The following is a 21,003-nucleotide window of genomic DNA, read 5'->3' on the forward strand; positions in this document are numbered from 1 at the left end:
AGAAAGGAAGGAGCTAAAAAGAAAATAGCCATACTCTTCAGAAAGATCTCAAGTGGGAATGGCCTGGTAGACGGGTTGTCAGTTTCTGGGACTGGTTCTAAGTAAGGCCAAAGGATAGAATTCCATATGTCCTCTTGCCAATGGGACCTCCTAATGAGCAAGAAACTCTCCACACTGGGGTAGAGTTGGAAGCCTCTCCTGACCAAGCCAGCAGAGAGGCCAAAAGGCACGGAGGCACACAGGTGCACATTTGCCTAACAACGCAAGGCCCTTGGCCTTGTCTTGCCCACCAGAGCAACAGACTTGAAGTCAGGGGGCTCCTGCCTTAGTCCCTGATCCAGGGCCACATGCTGGTACCCCAGAACTTCCTTACAATCCTTGAAGCAAGAACATGGAGGATGTGGAGGAGAGTTCACCATGATAAACTACATTAATGTTGTGCTTAAAATTAGTTTTATATTCATAGAAAGTGCCAAAATACCAAGTGATAGTGCTGTTATGATATACATCACAGTCTGCGCTGCCTGGCCTATTACCAGCATCATATCAATAGTTACCAATTCTAGAAAAATAATGTTGGGGCCTTTTGGAGATATAATTGCTGAATTCTAGCACCTCCACCTTTTGCCACCACATTTGTGAATGCAAAATGCAGGGGACTTCACCAATTTATGGTCTTCTGCAAAGCCATAAGTGATGCTAATGTATTTATTCCCCTCTTTTTAAAAATCTTAAAACCTGGAGAATGTGTGTTTATATGAATATTACTTTTTATTTTCTATTTTTCAGCACCAATAACAAGTCAAGCTTGATATGCGCACTTTGTTTTTTCCTTAGCATCTGGACAAAATATTTAAACACAGAGAACTGCAGCAGAAGCTGGTGGACGCGAAACTGGAGCAGGCGCAAGAAATGATGAAGGAAGCAGAGGAGCGACACAAACGCGAAAAGGAATATGTACTTATCATCTGAGTCAGTGTGCTTGTCTGGTCTGCCTCGGGGTCAGAGGACCCTGAGAAAGTTGTTTTTGAGAATGGTCTCAGAGCCATAGACTGCTAGAGAAAGAGCCTGAGCTCCCCTGGAGACTAAATTGGCCAGCCCGGTAGGAGGCACTGTACCTAAACAACTTTCTACATAAAACAGTCATGCATCCATTCAACAAATCTTTTCCCAGTGCCTGTCATATGCCATGCACCAGCCTGGGTCCTGGGCTACAGTGGTGAACAAGATGGAGAAGGTCATGACCCTTAGAGACTAGAGTCTAACCGGAAAGAGGAAAGCAATTAACGAGCAAACACACAAGGAAGGGTAATTTCAGATAATAATAAGTGCGACTAAGGAAATAAGGAAGAACTGAGAAGGGGCAGAAGGAGGGGACCTACTTTAGACCAGGTGACCAGGAAGGCCTCCCACAGGGGAGGTGGCTTGAGCTGAGCCCTACCTGATGAGAAGGATGTCTCCAATAGCAATGTCCAGCTGATGCTGGAACCAGCTTGGCATCCTCTAGAAACAGGAAAAGGTTAAGGTAGCAAGAACATGTTGACCCCGTGGGAGAAAGTTTCAAACTGAAGTTGGAGGGGGAAGCAGGTGCCAAGTTGTATAGCTTTGTAGGCCTGGAAAGTAGTTTGGATTTTATTCTAAAAATAATGAGAGAGGACTGGGTAGCTTTAGCAAAGGAAGTGGCATGATCTGCTTGGCATCTGTAAAAGATGATTTTGGCTCCTGGGTGGAAAATGAATGAAAGAGGGACCAGAAAGCAAGAAGACAGGAGGCTACAGCAGCAATTGGACTGAGCTATGATGATGGCGTGAATTAGTAGGGGGGCAGTGGCGAAGGAGAGTTGGACATGGATAAAAGTTACGTTTTCAATGCAAAGCCAGCAGGCAATGCAGTGAACTGAAGGTAATAGTGATAAAAGGAGTCAAAATTGGCTCCTGAGTTTCTGGCTTAAGAAACCAAGTGGTGGCTTTTATTGACATCTCATTAACCCCAAATGCTCCAGGACAGCGGTAGGGCCATTCTACAGATGAGAGGCTCAAAGAAGATACACAATTTTATAATTAAGGTCACACGCTGCTACGGGACCAAGATGTATAGTACACCAAAGTGTATCTGCCCCCAAGCCCAAGCTCTGTGATAATACATCACACTCAGGGGCATGTTTCAGAGGCAAAAGTTGAAGTGTGTGTCTATTGCTGGGGAGAGAGAGATTTAAGACATAGTCAATGGGCCAATCATTGGAATTTGGCCATTTAATAATTGATCATGAGCTTTGCCTTTACTGAAAATTAGATCAGAATCACTTCAGTTTGTTAGAAAAGTAATTTAAAAATAACTTTGGTTTTCAAGTGTAGCAACAAAAGGACAAATTTTGGAGTACATAACCTAGTGGTCACTGAATAATTTCAAAGCAGAAGTCCATGTGCTCTTAATAAAAAGATTAATTTATTAATCCATCTATAACCTAGCTCTCAAAGAAAGAAATACATTTAAGAAAACAGATACTCTACTGTTGTCATAATTACTCCAGTAGATAAAATATGCTTCCTAGAAGATCAGTACCTGTGGTCTATAATATATGAGACATGACAGAGGAACATCTAGGCAAAGGTTAGGTGAAGGAGACTGGGGGGCAGACATGGGTGACTGGCCCAGCCTTAGCAAGAAACGCCCATGCTATCTATTTTCCATCCCAGTTTAGTAAAACATAGCAGGTTTTGAGGCAAAGAAAAGTAGCCTGCCTCGGTTCTTCAAAGCTGCCGGCCACTGACCCCTTTCTAGCTCTGATACTTTTCTCTGAAAGTAGTGAAATCACTTCAAAGCTGGGGAGTTCCTTCACTCCAGGTAGAAATGGCAGCCACCTGCCTCCCCTCTTCCAGGGACCACCCAGAACAACAGGGCTCCTTAACCCACTTAGAAAGCAGGGGCCATGTACACGGCCACTATGCCACTCAGATGGCCAGAGGGGTCTTCCACCTCACAGCTGCCCCAGAGCACTCAAATTACTTCACTTCTATAATAATCCATCTTCACTGCACGCTGGGAGGTATAGAGGAATATATAAAACCCACCTTACAAATGGAGAGATCGAGCCACGAGAAAAAAGACAAACTAAGATAAGAAAAAAGATATCTTCAAGGTTTACAAATGTAATACATGGACCTCATGGACACTTTTTTACAATAGAGACAAAGAAGAAAATTTATATCGGCCTTTCTTCAAATACATGAGAATCTTCTTAACTGACAGCCACCTGCCTAACTAACCAGATTAACTCATGATGTTCACCATCCTCTCTGTAAACGCACTGCTGACAGATGCCCACAACATGTTGAGTCCTGTGGCTAGTAAGCCGATCTGGACTGTCTACACATGGTTGCCCCCAATAAGTAAGGTGGAATTGACCAAGAATCAGCCCTTTGCTCCCAAACCTTTTCTATCCAGTTATCCTTGTATTTCTATTCTGTAAATCAACAGAATCACACATTAACTGAAGAAATAGGAGTATGAAAAGAAACTTGTTTCTATGAAAATTATGAATAATGCTTCTTTTGAAAGACATAAGATATAAGCAAACAGCAAGAAACAACTGTCAAGTTAGATGTTAGTAGCTATAAAAGACTGGGAGAATGTTGTAAAACTCTACAGAATAAAAAAAAAATCAAGCTGGTTCACAAGTATCTGTCTGTCTAGCACTCTAGCACCTTTGTTTAAAAAAGAAAAAATTCTAAATCTTATATGGCACATCATGGATATCATTTTTGTAAAACAAAATAAACCTTGCTAGGTTCCATTATGAAGGCCCATACCCCCCAAAAAAGACCAGAGCCCTACATCAAAATGGATAAATAAGTGAACATATCTCTTAAGTTAAAAATAACATGTCTGTGTCATTTTTATGCCTAAAACAAGTTCTTTAATTTAACCCCACAGCTCAGAGTTCTGATCCTGTTTCCTATGAGAGCCTTGATTATATTTGAAAGGCAACCTTATGGAAGAGGGACCTTATTTTGTAAACTTATACAGGACTTATTTTCTAAACCTAGCACAGGATTTGGGGCAATAGGTCAATATCTAACCCAGTGTTTTTCAAAATGTAATCTATGGACCACCAACATCCAAACCATTTTGGGTATTTGCTCTAAGTATGGATTCCAATCACACATCCTAAACTTCCTTATTCATGTTCTCTGAGAGGAATGAGAATTCAGACATGCTCCCTAAGTGATTCTAATACCTGCTCTGGTGGAGAACACTGGTTAGTTAGGAGACAAACTTTGGGTTTAATATAAAGAAACAGTTGTTCACAAAAGTGCCCCAGGTGGGGATGTTCTGGAGATGTTCAAGCAGAGGCCAAATAATGGGTGGGCAGGATTGCTAGAGAAGGTTCCAGAATTTGGTGGGAGGTCAAATTTTGTGTAATTCATGCTTGACTTGAAAATGATTTCCCCTTTTCCCCCAAATAAAACCACTAATTTTTAGTTGAGAATCCAACCATTGAGACTAGTTGTTTTCTTATATTTCTTAGAGTCTCTACAAAGTTCCCCCAAAATTACTTGAGTGGGTGAATTAGCAAGTTATTATGTCTTATACGCATATTACAACCAAATGATAATTTAAAAGACAATCTGACCATCTTTTCCTGCATTCTCTCTTCTCACAGTTGCTGAACCAGGCAGCAGAGTGGAAACTTCAAGCCAAAGTGCTGAAGGAACAAGAGACAGTCCTGCAGGCTCAGGTGAAGTGAGGGGAAACATGCATGGGGTGTGCTCTCCTTCTGTCCCCAAGTCAGAGGCTGTGAACCAAAGGTGGTCTGCTGAGGGCCCACTTGTGGCAGGGAGAGGGGGCCAGGACTTGAAAATAAAGAATAACTTCATGTCTATTAAGAAAAATAAAAGCTCTGCACCAACAACATCCATGCAAAAAAGGGCACCAAATGGTCAATGAGAATAAGCTGGTGTCCAGGTTCCCACCTACCTGTTCATACATATGTCCTCTCTCTCTCCCCACATCACCCTACTAAGGTAAGAATAAAATGTAAACTGTTCAGATGCACCATCTATACTGTCAATACTGAAAATGTCCTTGCTTGCTTGATATTATCTATAATAATAAAAGCATAATATGCAAATCAACCAAATGACCAAACAGCAGAACCACTGTCTGGACACCCTTCCCGATGACCACGCTATGACATGCACTGGCGCCAGGCCAGCCAAGGCAGTGCAATGCAATCGGTTGGGGTGGCCCTGCCATCGCCCCATGATTGCACTGCAGAGTAAGGCCCAGGCCACTGGCTGGTGGGGCGATCGATCGGGGGGAGGGGATGCTCCGCGATCACCCCAAAGAGGGAGGCCCAGGCCACCCTCTGCACAGAGATCGATCGTGGAGCCCCAGCCAGATGGGTGGGGCCTCCCTCTGTGGGGCTATCAATCTAGGGGCCCTGTGATGGATCGCCCCAGAGAGGGAGGCCCAGGCCAGCCAAGCAATCACACCCCACCCCTGTCGCCCGCAGAGGTAGGTGACCAGTGGAGGGGGAGGTGGGGGCAGCGCTGCACAGATGGCAAGCAGTGGCAGCAGCGGGGGCAGGGCCAGCTGCCAGAAGCTGGGGGAAGGAAAGCCTGATAGGCCTTGATTGCTGGCCAGGCCTAGGGACCCTACCTGAGTGGTCCCGGATTCCGAGAGGGCGCAGGCCGGGCTGAGGGACCTCCCCTCTCCCATGCATGAATTTCATGCATCGGGCCTCTAGTTCATAATAAAGGGAAATTAGAAAAATTAGAATGAGCACCCAAGCGTTTGTGCTCTCAGAGGTTGGCTCTGTCAGTGGCAAATGACTAAATGGCTGACAAGTCAGGAACTGTTCTCAGTTGGCTTCATGATGTCATATGTGTGTTTTGACTAGATTAAGGGAATTCATATTTCAGGATAAAAAATAAAGCCTCATGCAGCATCTGACTCTGGGGGAAAGCAAGACCTGTCCATCATTCCTGGGCCTTGGGGCCTCTGTCCCTCCTGGCAAATCTTCCCAGGTTCCAGGAGAGCCATTCTGCCCTGGCCCACACAGGGGCTCTGGCTCCCCTGCTGGGAAAAATGCCCAGGGTCCTACAGGAACTGTGAAATCACATAGAACAAATTCACACAAGGTGCTGAAATCAGAAGACTTCCAAACTGGACAGCATAAAGATGTGAGCAATTCACTTGTCCATGTTGATGTACTAACTGCTGAATACTTGTTCGTTATAAAAGAAGAAGCAAATAAGAAAAACAAGCAAGTTAAAATCACAAATTATACCACTACATCGATGATCCGCATCCAGCACGGCCAGGGGTGAACCTGAGGAGGGGTGGCGAAGGATTAAAATAAACGGACAAGAGAATACAGTTGGGGCCAGGTGGATCACTGTGCCTGGATAAGGAAACAGTGACACGCCTGTGAGCCGAAGCTTTATTTTATAGTCAGGTCACACAAAGCAAAACAAGGGCAAGCTGTTTACAATGTTCTTGTGAATTTCAAATCTGCTTCTTTCCTATTGTTGCCATTCTCTGAACTCTATCAAGCCTTGTTTTGGCAGCACTTGCTGTACACGCTCCGTGCCACCCCCTCTCGCCCCCCCATCCCTGCCCTCAGCCCACATCCTTAGCTACCTAGGACTGCAGGGTCGGACTATAAGGTCAAGCTTACAACCATAGCCTTTTGGCTATAATTGTGCTGGGAGGGCTTTGCCCTCCAAGCTGGGACTTGTATGTGGCTTTGCCACAAGTCAGTCCGAGGCTTGATCCTGTCCAAACGCTGTAGCCACTCTCCACACATAGACAAAAGCGTAGATAAAATTTGGAAAGCTAACCTGACTAAAGCACACTTTTCCAATGTGTGTACTGAATGCAAAATGAATTGTTTTCCCCCAGTAATATATCAAAATAGTTGAAAAATACTAATTACATCAACATTAGAGCCATAAAGTTTTTGACTATTAATAGAATGAAGGAACTGGGAGTTAAAAGACTACAGTCTCGAGCCATAAACTCCAGATCATCCTTCAGGCAGTCACAAGGCCCATCACATCACTGTGTGGGGTCGATGACAGGCAGAGGTGGCACTCTAACCAGAGCCAGGCAGGGGGAGGAGGTGTGACCTCACCAACTGATGGCATGAGAGCCAAGCCAGGGCTTCTGGCCCTATCTCTTCCCTATTCAACACAGAGCCTTGCGGCAATACTTGCCACTACTCACATCATGTTACAAGCAATCTCTACTCCTCTTTGCTAAATAAAGAGAATGAACTTGAGAAGAGTATATTAATAGCATATGATTCTGGGCTAAAGAGTGATTCACTCAGATGACATGACCTATAAAATAAAAAATAAAGTTGTGCCCTAATTTTCCACCTATATCCCCCTAAAACTTGAAAAACATCTATCTGGGGTTCTAGACTTGACAATGTTTCTCGTTCATCCCTCAGTACTGACCTGAGTCCAGGGACCAGGGTCAGAGTCCTGGCTCTTCTGCTGAAAAGCTAGGTGACCCTGTGCAATGCACCTAAGCCTCCCTAGACCTAAATGTCCTTGTCTGTAAAATAGGATGATGTAATGGATTAATGATCCCAAGCTGGAGTCCTCTGGGAGGCCCATAGTTTTCAATATTTCCAAAACATAACAGCACACAAGGCAGCAGCTGCTATCCAAAACGTAGTTGTTTTTGACATTATATCAGTTCTCAATCACACACCTATGGCTATGGATGGCAATTATTCATATATTTGATTAAATGTTTAAAAGAAAAAATAGTTCATGAATATGTAGTATATGAAGTTTGTTTTCATATTGTGCATGCAAAGCACTTAGCTCAGTGCCTAGATCATAATAAACATAATTAATTCAACTTGTATTTATTGAGCACCTACAAAGTGCTAGGCATGCTTGTAGGTTTTGGAGATATAATCAGGGAGAGACAGAAATCCCTCCCTAATTAAATTTACACTCTAGTTATAACAATAATGTTAATAACAATTAGTATATGAGCTAATATCAGTACTATTTCATAGGTGAGGACCACATAGTGATATATGAGTCTAAGGGAGTCTTTATTTGCACAAAAGTTTAAGAACCACTGGAAATATGATATCAAGAACCTGTTCAGCTCTAGTTCATGAATGTAAAGAACTTCCAGAGCTGAAGAAGTGTAGCCATAAACTGAGTTAACCCTGCCTTCTCTTTTCCCCCATTTTCCATGGCACGTGTCTCTCTCTACAAGGACCCACCTTTGTCTGTGTCTTTTGTCTTCAAGACATTTTCAAAACTCCAATAATTACTTAATCATCAAGAAGAATATAGAGGCCCTGAACCCCTGTGTGTCATCATGTTTAGACAAGTTCCTCTTGACAAGTATCAATATTATACTTGTAAAACTTCTAAACCTTGAAAAGCAAAGTCTATCACAGATTATTTGGCACAGCACTCAAACACTTCCTTTGGGTTACAATGTCTTTAAACGGGCGGATGACAGGAAAGGGAGGCCTCCTCCGTCCTCATTTCTTCCCTCTGAGCAAGGGAAATGTCAAGACGGATTGTGTTTTCCTTGAGGGAAGTCACTTTTCAGTCAAACAGCTTGCCAGTTCGGGGCATGATTCTCACTTAGGGAAGAGATGTCTGGCTTGCCATTATACAAACCAAGGCAACAGACTAAATGTCAGAGATGATCAATGGGATGCAATCATCACTACAAACAGAGTGTTCACTGGATCGATCAGGATGAAGATGGTAGTAGATGTGGAAAGTCAGCAACCCCTGGCAACGCAGACACGAAATACTGCCCGAGGGGAACGATCAGCGAGGAAACTGTTAGAGATGGGTAATCGTCATCCTTCAACCCCCAAATCCTCACCTTATCAATCTACGATGGGAGAAGAGTCCTCTGCAACTACTCTTATATTTGGACTTATTCCCAAATCAAATCTCGAAAGTTTGCTAAGAAAATCCCTGAGCACAGTTCTGTTCCCTATATGTTTTGAATGTCTGTAATTAAATATGGCGCTCGGTTAAAAGAATGTGTGTGTCAGCCCGTTTAAAATAGAAATGTTGAGACAATTATTGTTTACTAACCCGAGAACAGTTTGTTTCTATTTCTGCCTCTGGCAGGAGAGAGAGGGACTGTGGATGACCTCGGGATGTTCCTTCGACACTTCTCTGAAATACCAAAGTGAGTGTAGGAGTATGACACATCAAAACAAACGAGCACCATGTTTGGTAGTGAGAGGAAAAATACGACCAAACAATTTATCCATATAGTAAACAGGAAGTATACATCTTTAGGTGGTATAAGTGGAGGGTTAGAGTTGGTTACCTGAGAAAGGTATACCCCACACAGGTTTTGCCACATATGGCAATAGGGTCAAATACAAAGAAAAGCAGAATATTAAGAACAGTCACCCAAAGGGGAAAATGGGGAGTTGTTGTTTAATGGGTATAGAGTTTCGGTTTTGCAAGATGAAAACATTCTGCAGATTGGTTGCACAATGATATGAATGTACTTAACACTACTGAGCTATACACTTAAAAATGGTTAAGTGGTCAAGTTTATGATATGTATATTTTACCAAAATTTAAAATTGTTTAAAAGGGAAATGTTGAAAAAAAATCATTAGACAAAGGCCAGAAAAGGTGGTAATAAAGCAAGACATTATTTCCTGGCACTCTGGATATGTCTGTCATCTCAATCAGCCCAACTGATACAATAAAAATAACATTATGCCTAAATAAAGGGGTGGATGTGGTTACTCCCACTAGAAGTGTCAAGGTTGCCTCTATGAGATGGACCATGCATGCGATCATCCCTGCCCTCTCCAGTGTGCAACCTGCAACTAAAGGGCTGCAAGAGGGCTTGGGAGACCAGAGGATCTGAGACATCCATGTAATTCTGCTGGAATTACTGAAAAGTTGAAAAAGAAAAGAGAGGAAGCAAGAAAAAAGTTAATAGGAATGCTTGGCCAAGAAGGCAAATAAATGGATTTTGTGGTAGAGAGTGAAGAGGATCAGTTAGGGGTAGTTACTCCCACCAGAGGCTACCAGATCATGTGAAATATTAGTAGCCAGCCCCACCGGAACTTACACTAGGATAGAGCCTCTCAAATTGAGAGGCTTGACCTATTCATGGGCCCTGAAAATAAATTCATTGGATCCCAGCCAGGACTTTGAAAAAAAATAAAACAGAATTAAATCTGTTTTGAGAATGCATTACAGGCAATAAAATTATTGTCTTATACAGTGAGTGTGTGTGTGTGTGTGTGTGTGCGCGCGCGTGCGCACAAAACTTCCCTGGCCATGAATTCCCCAATGCCCCTTTACCCAATCTTCCCTAATCTGTATGCATGGAATCAAATTTTAGACCACCAGAGCTGCCCCAAACTCTGTCACATATTCACAGTGCTAATGAATGATTTCAAATGATGGTCAGCTGTTGTCTGGCTTTTCTTCGGAAATATTATATCCAATGAAAAGGTTTTATGTTATCATTTTGTTGATCTTTACTGCAATAAGAACTGCTGTTCTGAATCATTTGAGAATGAACTATTCTAAATAAGCATATTTTATGAGTTCTAGGGTTGATTCCCACACGCTCCATCTCACTCCCACCTCCAAGACTAAGAACTCTACATTCTACTGGCATTCAATTGGTCAGTTCTTCTCTGCTTTTGAAAGGAAAATAACACAAGTATCACCAGCTGTTTAAGTTGGTGCCTGCCATCTGCCCAACCATCCCAGTCTACCAACAGCAGTCTCAGGTTCTTGTTTGTTGCTGGGTGTTGTAAGCTTGCTTCTTCATACAAAAGACATTTCTGTGCCCATTTGAGGACTTGGGGCTATTCCAGGCACTCAAGGGTACCTACCAAAGACTCATTTTAAAATGCCGACTTTTGTCACTTAAATCAGCCATATTAAATCAATCACCCAAAATATGCTATCCTAAAATTATTTTCAAACACAAAACTTTATTATTGTATTACTGTCACTAACCATCAAGTATTTACACACCTTCCTTTTCTGTTCTGCTCTATTCCCACCCAAAGGCAAGCTTTGGAATTAAGGATGTGGAGACACAAAGGCTTCTCCCGGTACTCCCGTGGTGAGCCGCACACTTGCCAATGCTAACCCATACAGTGTTGTTTTGTGCAAATCAGAAAAAGGCATTCCTTCCTCAAGACTCATTATTTCCATCTGCAGAAAACTGATATAAGACACTGATTTCGATGAGAAGAGACATTTAACAGCTATTGGCTAGAACACTATATTCATAAATACACAAAACCACAATGTCTACAATGGAAATTGCTTACAGTGGCACAACCTGCATAATGGCAGCAGCCACAGTCCATGTCCAGCCCACATTTCCTTTATCACTTTTTTCATTTGTCTACGTTCTCACTTCCTCCAAGACCCAGTTCAAGGCTCACCTTCCCCACAGAAACACGGCTGCTCCTCTACATTGGCACTTTATTTTCACTGAACTCTAGTTAGATTGTCTTTGGGATTGTCTTTCCATCAAGATTACAGGTCCCTCAAAAGTGGGAGCCACATGTCAAATACTTTTGTATATACAATCCATGCAAATGTTCAGAGCTCAATAAATGCTTGTTGGTAAAAAGTTATGATACAATGAAGTGGTAATGACATATTTTATTATTTCATTTTTCTTTAAAGATGTATTTAATCGTAGTCACTGACCTCGGTTGATCTCGTAGTAAATAAAAGAACTGAACTTATTACTAACACTGCATTAGAATTCCCTTAAATCATTTATCTTAACAAATAATGAACAATGACATGTTTTGTTCTGGAAGCATTCAGAAAGGAGCCCTAAAACAGATCCTCTCCCTCCCATTTACAGCTCACCCTCTACTCGGGGCGGTTTGAAGAGTTCCAGAGCACACTGACAAAAAGCAATGAGGTGTTCGCCACTTTCAAGCAGGAAATGGATAAAGTGAGTACAGCTTACCCCACACAAAATATTGACATTTTCTATTTTGACGGGCAATTCTCCTTTGGGTTCATTTTTCTCTTGCTAAGATATTCCAGTGCGTTTCATGAAGTAATGAAACATTTATAGGTGCCAATGAGATTTGGGGTGTATTTTTTCATTGGTAAATATCTAGTGTATTAATCTTAAAAAGAGCCCCAAAACACTAGGACACATTTTCATTCTGAGGAAGATTTTTTTTTCTACTCCATGGATGGCTTTTTAAAAAAGAAGAAGAAAAGAGCTAGCAGTTTAGCAGTTTAACATTATGTTGTTCATACTGAAATTTTTTATATATATACATATATATAAAATATAAAAAAAAATTTTAATAAAGCTTTCAGCCAGCTGATGTGCTCAGCGGTTGAACATTGACCCAGGAACCAAGAGATCACCAGTTCGATTCCTGGTCAGGGCACACACCCGAGTTGTGGGTTTGATCCCAGTAAAGGCGTGCAGGAGGCAGCCGATCGATGATGTTTCTCATCCATGTTTTGATATTTATACCTTATATCCCTCTCCCTTCCTCTCTCTAAAATCAATATATATTTTTTAAAAAGCTTTCATATAAATATGCAAGAGTAGAATTTTAAAGCAGAAAATGCCATTTCATAGGATCCTTCCTAAAAGAGAAGATATGCAGTATGATGTAACTGACAGAGTATTTGAACGAGATGATGAATTGAAATTCTGGTGTGTTCTTACACCTCAAGTAGCATTGGGCAATTCACTCAACTTCCCTCAGTTTTATTTTTAATACAATTCAAGGCAATGTCCCCCTTGCTTCCTTCATAAGAATATGAAGTTCAAATAAATTAACATATTTTAAGAGGGCTTTCAACTTAAAAATTTTTTTTACAAATAAAAGGTGCTCATATTATTGTGGGATATAACACTTAAATCTTATTTAATTCAGTGTTTTCCCAAAACAAAATCAGCATCACAATTGTGTTTCTAAAACATTGGCATTAAACATTTTTAAGTGTAGAAAGCCTCCTCTTCAAAATATTTTCATAAAATAATAAGTTTCACAATTCAGTGAGCAAACCCAAGTAGACTAGCTCTTGTTAATAACTACAGTTTTTCTACCCCTGGAGGGATCTGTCCGTTTTAAAAAAAAAACTTAATTATAGAGTTTTAAGATGAAAATTAAAGCATGAAAATGTGTTTTAATTTAAAATTATATAGCTTTAAGATTGGGATAAATCTTAAAGAGAAATCTAAAGATTAAAGATTAAAAGGAGGTGTTCTTAATCTGGAGTTTATTTATAGCCAAAAAATTTGATATGTATATTTGCATTTCTCTGAGTGTGGTCCCATAGACTTCATCAAATTCCTAAAGAACTCAATTACCTTAAAAAGTTCATAAACTACTAACTTAGTTAAGAAATAAAAACAAACAAAAAACACTCGAGGCTCCTCTATTGAGGCCAGTGGCCAGCGGCCGGGCCCAGCTCTGAGGGCACCCAGACTCGGGCCGATTGGCACATACAGCAAGTGCCAGCTGTGATAAATCCAGGTCACTGCTCCTGCGTAATGTGCCTTGTCTTACTTCATCCAAGCAGAGAGGAGAGCCTACAATCAGGATCGTGAGCAGTTTCAGCTTCAAAAAGACAGCTTTACAAGAAGAGAGAAACAAACTCTACAAAAAGATTAGAGAAGCGAAAATGCCTGAGAAGGATGAGCTTTTTTTTTTTTCTTTAAGAGAGAAAAGCCAGTGACAAAACAGCATGGCCCTAAGTAGTTTCCTTTTTCCTCAACTGGCTCCGGTGCAAATACGTTTGTCCACCCCTGACCTCGATGGTGTAGGAATAAATGGTGACGTCCCCACTCACTCCTCATCCCTTCACATAGAACTCCTGTTTGCTTCAACAGCTGGAACAAAAGGGCTTTCCTTGACATCGCCTATGAAGCTGATAGCTTCTTTGGTAGGTTAACTTTTCAGGAAGAATATTAAAACACTCTAATTTCTGCAGACGACTAAGAAAATGAAGAAGCTGGAAAAGGACACAGCCACGTGGAAGGGCAGGTTCGAGAACTGTAACAAAGCTCTGCTGGACATGATTGAAGAGGTGAGGGAGCCTTTCCCTTAGCTTACTCTCCCCTGGCCGGTCAAAGGATTCATACTTACAACATTATATCCTAATGCTTACCTTTGAAAAAGGACTGACTTTTTCTGGGATGTGATATATGAAATTATAATAGAGTAATAAGAGCAATTTAGAATCCTACCCAGACTCCTAAAGAGCCTGGTGTCCCTTAAGTCACATGCCTACGGTCCCCCCAAGCAGCAGCAGGCCTGCAGGGCTCTGAATTCCTTAAAGGCTTGATGAGTGTCCTACTTGTCTTTGAATTTCCCTGGTGCCTGGCATATAACAGGCACAGAATGAATTAATTCATTGATTTGAACATACTGAGAGACACCAGCCCAAGCACCCAGGGTACATGCTATTTTATAGACAGATATGGAGATATATTGTTTAATTCCTCCAACAGGCGTTTGAACACTGATGTTATGTCAGGCCCTGAGGAGGTATAGAGACTATAAAGGCAACGATACATGGCCTTTGACCTGAGAGGCAGGACTTACAGGTAAAGGTCTCTCCATGTAAACAAGTAAAAAAGCATCTTAAAGGGTACAGAGTAGCACAAAGATGGGGTGAGGGAGTAAGATAATTAGGAATAATTTCATGTACAAACACACTGACATTTCTAGAGAGAAGGAAAATCGGACAGTTTGAGCAGCCAGCATCATGAATTAGTGTGTGGTGAGTTTCTCTGGTTATAATTACTGTTCTAACAATTCATCCCAAATTACAACCAATTCTAAAGCATGAGTTTATTATCCATCAACATAAATCAAACCGTTGCTGGATTAGCATATAGCAGTTTATCTATAGAAGAGATAAGGCATTGCTGACTGCCAAGACCCAATCTATCTCATTCGTTTTACCACATGCATGGACTTACACTCTCTAAGTCTTGCAGGCAGAAAATTCATGTACAATTCTAGAGGCCCTGAACTGAAGTTGAGAGAGGCTTTGCCATCTTTCTTTTCTAAATTCTACCAGAACCTAGCATACAATGCAAATAATAATAATAATAATAATAATAATAATAATAAGTGATGCCTCTGACCAAGTGTCCATCCAGCCACCACTCTGTGGTCAAACCCCAGAGCCTGGTAGGCAAATTCCTAGACAAATGGTTTTGCTTATCTCCAGAGAACATTCTGGTAATTTTGCTTTTTGACATTTCGTGTGTTTGTGTGTGTGTGTTTGTGTATTTTCAAATCACAGAAAGCATTAAGAGCCAAAGAATATGAGTGCTTCGTGATGAAAATTGGGAGACTAGAGAATCTCTGTCGAGCTTTACAAGAAGAGAGAAATGAACTCTACAAAAAGATTAGAGAAGCAAAAATGCCTGAGAAGGATGACCAAGATCAGCACACCTCCGACGAAGAGCCCGAGTCAACGGTTTCTGTGGGTGAAGAGGCCGACGCTGAGAACGCCAATAGTGTTCACAATGCTGTGAAAAATCTGGCCGCAGCCTTTATGGTTATTCACCATTCAGAGTTGGCCCTTGACCAGTCCAAAGAATTCCAAGCAGAATTCAGCAGTCCTCAAGGGGGCGGTGACATGGCCCTCAGGGAGCCAGAACGGCCCTCTCTGAGCCCTTCCTGCCATTCAGAGAGTTCCCCACCTCCCTCAGCTTCTCAAGCTGAGACTGAGGGAGGCAATGAGCTAGAACCTCCCCCCAAGGCCAGTAATCTCCCTGTGGGGTCCAGAGCAGAGCCCCAAGACCAGGATCTCCCCATTGAAGTACTGGCTGATCAGGAGCCCCTTCTGGAGGCAGAAGCTTCTGGTCAGACCCAACAGTCCCCAGTAGAGGCCTCCCTACCGGGGATGGAGGCCAATGGTCCTGCTCCACCACCCCCAGGAGGTGAGAGAGTTCCAGCTGAGGTGCCTGGATGTGAGCCCAGTAGGCAGCCTCCGCCAGCAGCAGCAGCAGAGGGCCTGCTAGGAGGGGCCTCAGCTGGACCCCAGGTGCCCAAAGTGGCTGACACCAACGTGGAGGAAGTAGACTAAGCCTCATGGTGCCTCCGGAAGCTGTTCTTCCTGACTTCACATCTTCATCGTAACAGACACTTCTGAAAGAGGCATAAGGGCTGGGGATGTCTAATGGAAGAGACTTAATTAGAATCAAAACATTTTTAAATGTTATGCAGAGCTCATTCAGCCTTTGCTATTTGTTCTCAATTTGGAGCTTTTCTATTTATCACTGGTTGATAGTATAATTTTCCCAAATGGCAACAAAACATGCTAATAGAAAATTTATATTAATTTGCCATTAAGATGGCACTTCACTCCATTTGTTAATCAACAGTAAGATTTGGTATTTAAAGACTTCCACTACAATATATAAATACTGAAAATGTGATGTTCTATTTATTTCCATATGTAGTTTAATTAAGTCCATAATAAGTAATGGATGTCCAGGTTCTACTTAAACATGATATCTGTAATGTATGCATATGTGTACATATACTAGACATATACACATGTATGTAAAGGCATACAATATGTGTGTGTGAATCTATACATATGTGTACTTATGCACATATACACACATGTGTGTATCATCTATATGTATATATTTACATACATTTCTTTCATCCTTTTTAAAATTTCTTTCATGCAAAATATTTAGATGCTAGTCAAAAAATGATCTCTTACTTGTACTTGGGACTAAGGCTCTATGAATCAGTAGTAGGTTCAGAACACAAGTATTTAGGCCATGTAATGCGGGGCAAAAATAAGTAACACAGTGGTAGGTCAATAAATTCAACCAATTGATCAAATGACATAACAGCAGTTGGGTTAGACTGCAAGTCTGTGTGAAATACATAAACACAAAGATGGCCACAACAGGTTCTAAACAGAAAAGGGGGGAGATCACAGTTATAAACTGCTCACTTTTTCTAGCTGCTGCTTCTACTCAGTTTAGCCCATTGCCTTGCAACCCGGCCTACTTATAGCTTCCTGCAAAGAAAGGGAGCTATGAAGAAAGGCCATGTTCACCCCTTGCCTCTTGTGACACAGAGGTCTTGAGACAGAATATTCATCTGGCCCTGCCAACTCCTCAGTTCCCTCCCTGTCACCTACCACTCTCTCCAGAGGTTTCTCACCACCTCTTGCTGTTACTGCCTCAGTCTAGAATCTCAAAGCATCTGCTCCTTCTTTCCAGCAGGAAATCCTCATTTCAATTATTGTTAAGTAAAAGCTATTATCTTTCCAGAACAGGGTCTCAATATGAGTGATGAGGCTTACAAACCAACACAGTTTCTATTTTGAGGAATTCTCTACTGCCAGAAGTACAAAGCAAAGGAAAAATGGGTTCCTACTCAAAATGACTTGAAAAATAAGTAAGGATCCAGGAGAAGGCAAAAGCTAGAAACACCTGAGGTTGTCTGTATGAGTATTACATTATCATTGCTTGGCAAGAACCTCTAATAATGAAAACAGCGTAAGTCACTCTGCCTAGGGTAGAGGGAGACTTCAACAAAAAACAATAAGAAGGAAGAGAGGGGGATAGGGGAGAGGGAGGGAAGGAGGAGAGAAGAAAGAAAAAAAAGATCTAACCCAGTCCTACCTTAAAAGTTGAACTCAAATAGAAAAATGGATGAGAGCAAGATCCTCTATTATTTATGCAGGAAATCATTCTTCAGTGTCGCATGTGGCTGTCTGCCAAGGCACACAAAGTGCTTGTAGGCAGCAACCATATGCTACAAGAATTGTAAACTGCATAAAATTTGTTTGAAGTAGACAGTGAGGATAATAACAAAATGCTAGTTGCAAGGGGGAAGTGGGGAGCATATCGCTATTTAAGAACCCATGTATTTTTAAAGACTTAACATATTACAACCACAGGGTATCCAGCCAAATTCAACATTACATGAAGTCTTAGAGATTTAAAGATTCATTTAATTCAGAGCCAAATATTCACCATAACAATTCTGGAGGGTCCCTTTTTCCACTACTTACATAGGCTAAACTTCCAAGAATGGACTAAGATTTGATAATCATAGTAAAGTCTCAGTCTGCATGTCTAGCAAGAGGAGCCAAAATCCAGTAAATCAAATATTCTAATACCCAAAGTTTTTTGTGTGTTTTTTCATCCAAAATGCTTTCATAGCAACATAGTACTCACTATATATCTTGGGCAGAGTTTCAGATATAATAACTTGCCTGAAATTTGCAAAACTCTAGGCTTTGGGAGAATTATTTTAATATTCAAAGAATGTTTTATTAGAGTCCTTTGTGTTAGAATCTGGCCTTACTAATTATAACAATCTCTATATCCTATATAATAAAAAGGTAATATGCATATATATATGTACATATATATATATTTGCAAATACAAATATATATATATATATATATATATATATATATATATATGGAGTCAATAGTATTTTACTGGCCAAAGTATGACTGGATTTCACTCTCTGTTCTGACATTAGGAAGAATTGTATGTGTGAGTCAAGTTAAAATATTTTCCTTTGGTCACATTACTCAAAGAATGAATGAGCTATCACCCAGCAGCACTTACCCATACTCCAGGATTCAGTTTACGCTTATTCTGAGGCATTCATCTGCCCATACATTTTGTCCTTCCATCCAGTCTACCCTTGGGATCCAGGTCCTTGATCAGTCTCTTACTCAATGTTATTTGCCTCATTATCCAGCATCACAAAGCAAATAGTATCACATTGGTACAATAAGACATTTGTCTGGCCTAACAGCACAACGACTGGGAATGACTGGTCACTATGACACACACTGACCACCAGGGGCCAGACGCTCAATACAGGAGCTGTCCCCTGGTATTCAGTGTGCTCCCACAGGGGGAGTTCTGCTCAGCCACAAGCCAGGCTTATGGCTGCCAGCACAGCGGTGGTGGCAGGAGCCTCTCCCGCCTCCTCAGCAGCGCTAAGGATGTCCGACTGCAGCTTAGGCCTGCCGCTGGCAAGTGGACATCCCCCGAGGGCTACCGGACTGCCAGAGGGATGTCTGACTGCCAGCCTAGGCTCAATCCCCCAGGGAGCAGGCCTAAGCCAGCAGGTGAACATCCCTCAAGGGGTCCCAGACTGCGAGAGGGCACAGGCCAGGCTGAGGGACACCCCCGCAAGTGCACAAATTTTTGTGCACCAGGCCTCTAGTATATATATAAAAGGCTAACATGCTAAGTGTCCGACTGTCTGACTGGCCACTATGACACGCACTGACCACCAGGGGGCAGATGCTCAATGCAGGAGCTGCCATGATGTGCACTGGCCATTTACAGAGAAATGGCACCATGGACCTGGTGCCTACAAAGCAACACTCGGCTTCCCACAAGTGGACAGGCCCCACCACCACCCCGGAGCAACAGCCCACCAAATTACAGCCAATGCTGCCAAGACCCCATGGCACAAAATGTGGCCCACAGCCCAGCCCAGCCCGCAAAGAGTCACCAGGTAATGACGTCATGTAGCAATACCTGGCTTCCTCTCCCTAGCAACTAGCCTCCTTGGAGTTTCTTCAGCCCAGGAACATGACTTGCTTTATAGCCAGGTGCAAACATTGTGAAGCATTTTCCCGTGCCTCATCTCATTTGATCCTCACAGAAGTCCTGGAATAGGTAGAAAGGAGACTCGGTAGAATCCTATTTTCTTTTCATTAGCCAGAAAATGGAGGTTTAGAAAGCTTAGAAACTTGATCCAACTGAAAAGAAGTAAGAAATAGTGGACCTTGAAAATGACTTCAGGTTTTCTCACTACACAGAATATAGTCAAACATTGCTGCAGTTAAATATTTTACCCTTTGTTCTCCCTGCATGATCTACAATAATAATCTGCTTCGTGTTGATATTTACTGCTGTATTGCTGACAATTACCTGAAAGAGAAGTTGGGGAGCTTCACTGGGCTGGAAAAAGTTTAGCTAAATCAGAAACCAGGTCTAATTAAGCAAGTTTATTCTATATCCATAAAAGGCTAAGTTGACTCACGCATGCGTGATACATATAAAGCTCTCACTGGCGCCAATCGCACAAGTGTATTTCGATCTCTCATTGTCAATCATGAATTTGGTTGACACTTCTATTATAAAGAAAGAGCAAATAGCAATATTAAAATATTTCTTCTAATTAATTTCCTTTCAATGTGCACGAATTCATACACCAGTCCACTAGTAACTCGTAAGAACTGAAAGAATAAGGTCCTTATCAACTTTATGTAATTATTTCTAGAGATGCCAGAAACAAAAGTTGTTTGGTGTGTTTCTAAATGAAGTAACTATAATTTATCTATTAAAAAGTTATTTTTCACCCCAAATGCTCCGTCAGTGGTTTCATCTTTTAATTTTAATGTATGTTTATGTTAACTTTTGTTACTTCAATGTCTCAACAACACCTAACAAAGATTATGGTTTTATTCTGCTGTTGGTTGATTGTTTTATCTCTGAGTAGAATGTAGTGGAGTAAACATTTTGCAAAATCGAGAGAGAGAGAGAGAGAGAGAGAGAGAGAGAGAGAGAGAGAGAGAGAGAAAGAAGAAGAAGAAGAAGAAGAAGAAGAAGAAGAAGAAGAAGAAGAAGGAGGAGGAGGAGGAGGAGGAGGAGGAGGAGGAGGAGGAGGAGGAGAAGAAGAAGAAGAAGAAGAAGAAGAAGAAGAAGAAGAAGAAGAAGAAGAAGAAGAGGAGGAGGAGGAAGAAGAAAGAGGGAAAGAGGGGGAGGGGGAGGGGGAGGGGGAGGAGGAGGAGGAGGGGGAGGAGGAGGAGGAGGAGGAGAAGGAGGAGGAGGAGGGAAGGAGGAGGGAAGGAGGAGGGAAGGAGGAGGGAAGGAGGAGGGAAGGAGGAGGGAAGGAGGAGGGAAGGAGGAGGGAAGGAAAATAGAACATGATGCCCAGGGCTAACAAGAAGAGAACAGATATCACGTGGCTGATGTTTCTCTCC

The 21,003-nt window shown here is 41.8% G+C and overlaps 1 protein-coding gene across 2 annotated transcripts in view; it reads left to right on the plus strand.

Annotated features, from left to right (window-relative positions):
• TXLNB (taxilin beta) overlaps positions 1–17,563 on the plus strand; it is a 42,376-nt gene extending 24,813 nt beyond the window's left edge. For both annotated transcript variants that reach the window (XM_081094814.1, XM_081094813.1), the window contains exons 6-10: positions 838–957; positions 4,664–4,738; positions 11,881–11,973; positions 13,986–14,081; positions 15,309–17,563. In XM_081094814.1, coding sequence (XP_080950940.1) covers positions 838–957; positions 4,664–4,738; positions 11,881–11,973; positions 13,986–14,081; positions 15,309–16,097 — 1,173 coding nt within the window. In that variant the 3' untranslated portion in view covers positions 16,098–17,563. The remainder of the gene's footprint in view (positions 1–837; positions 958–4,663; positions 4,739–11,880; positions 11,974–13,985; positions 14,082–15,308) is intronic.
• Positions 17,564–21,003: the final 3,440 nt, after the last annotated feature.

This window comes from Myotis nattereri (assembly GCF_964212035.1).
Source record: "Myotis nattereri genome assembly, chromosome: 6".
NCBI lineage: Eukaryota > Metazoa > Chordata > Mammalia > Chiroptera > Vespertilionidae > Myotis > Myotis nattereri.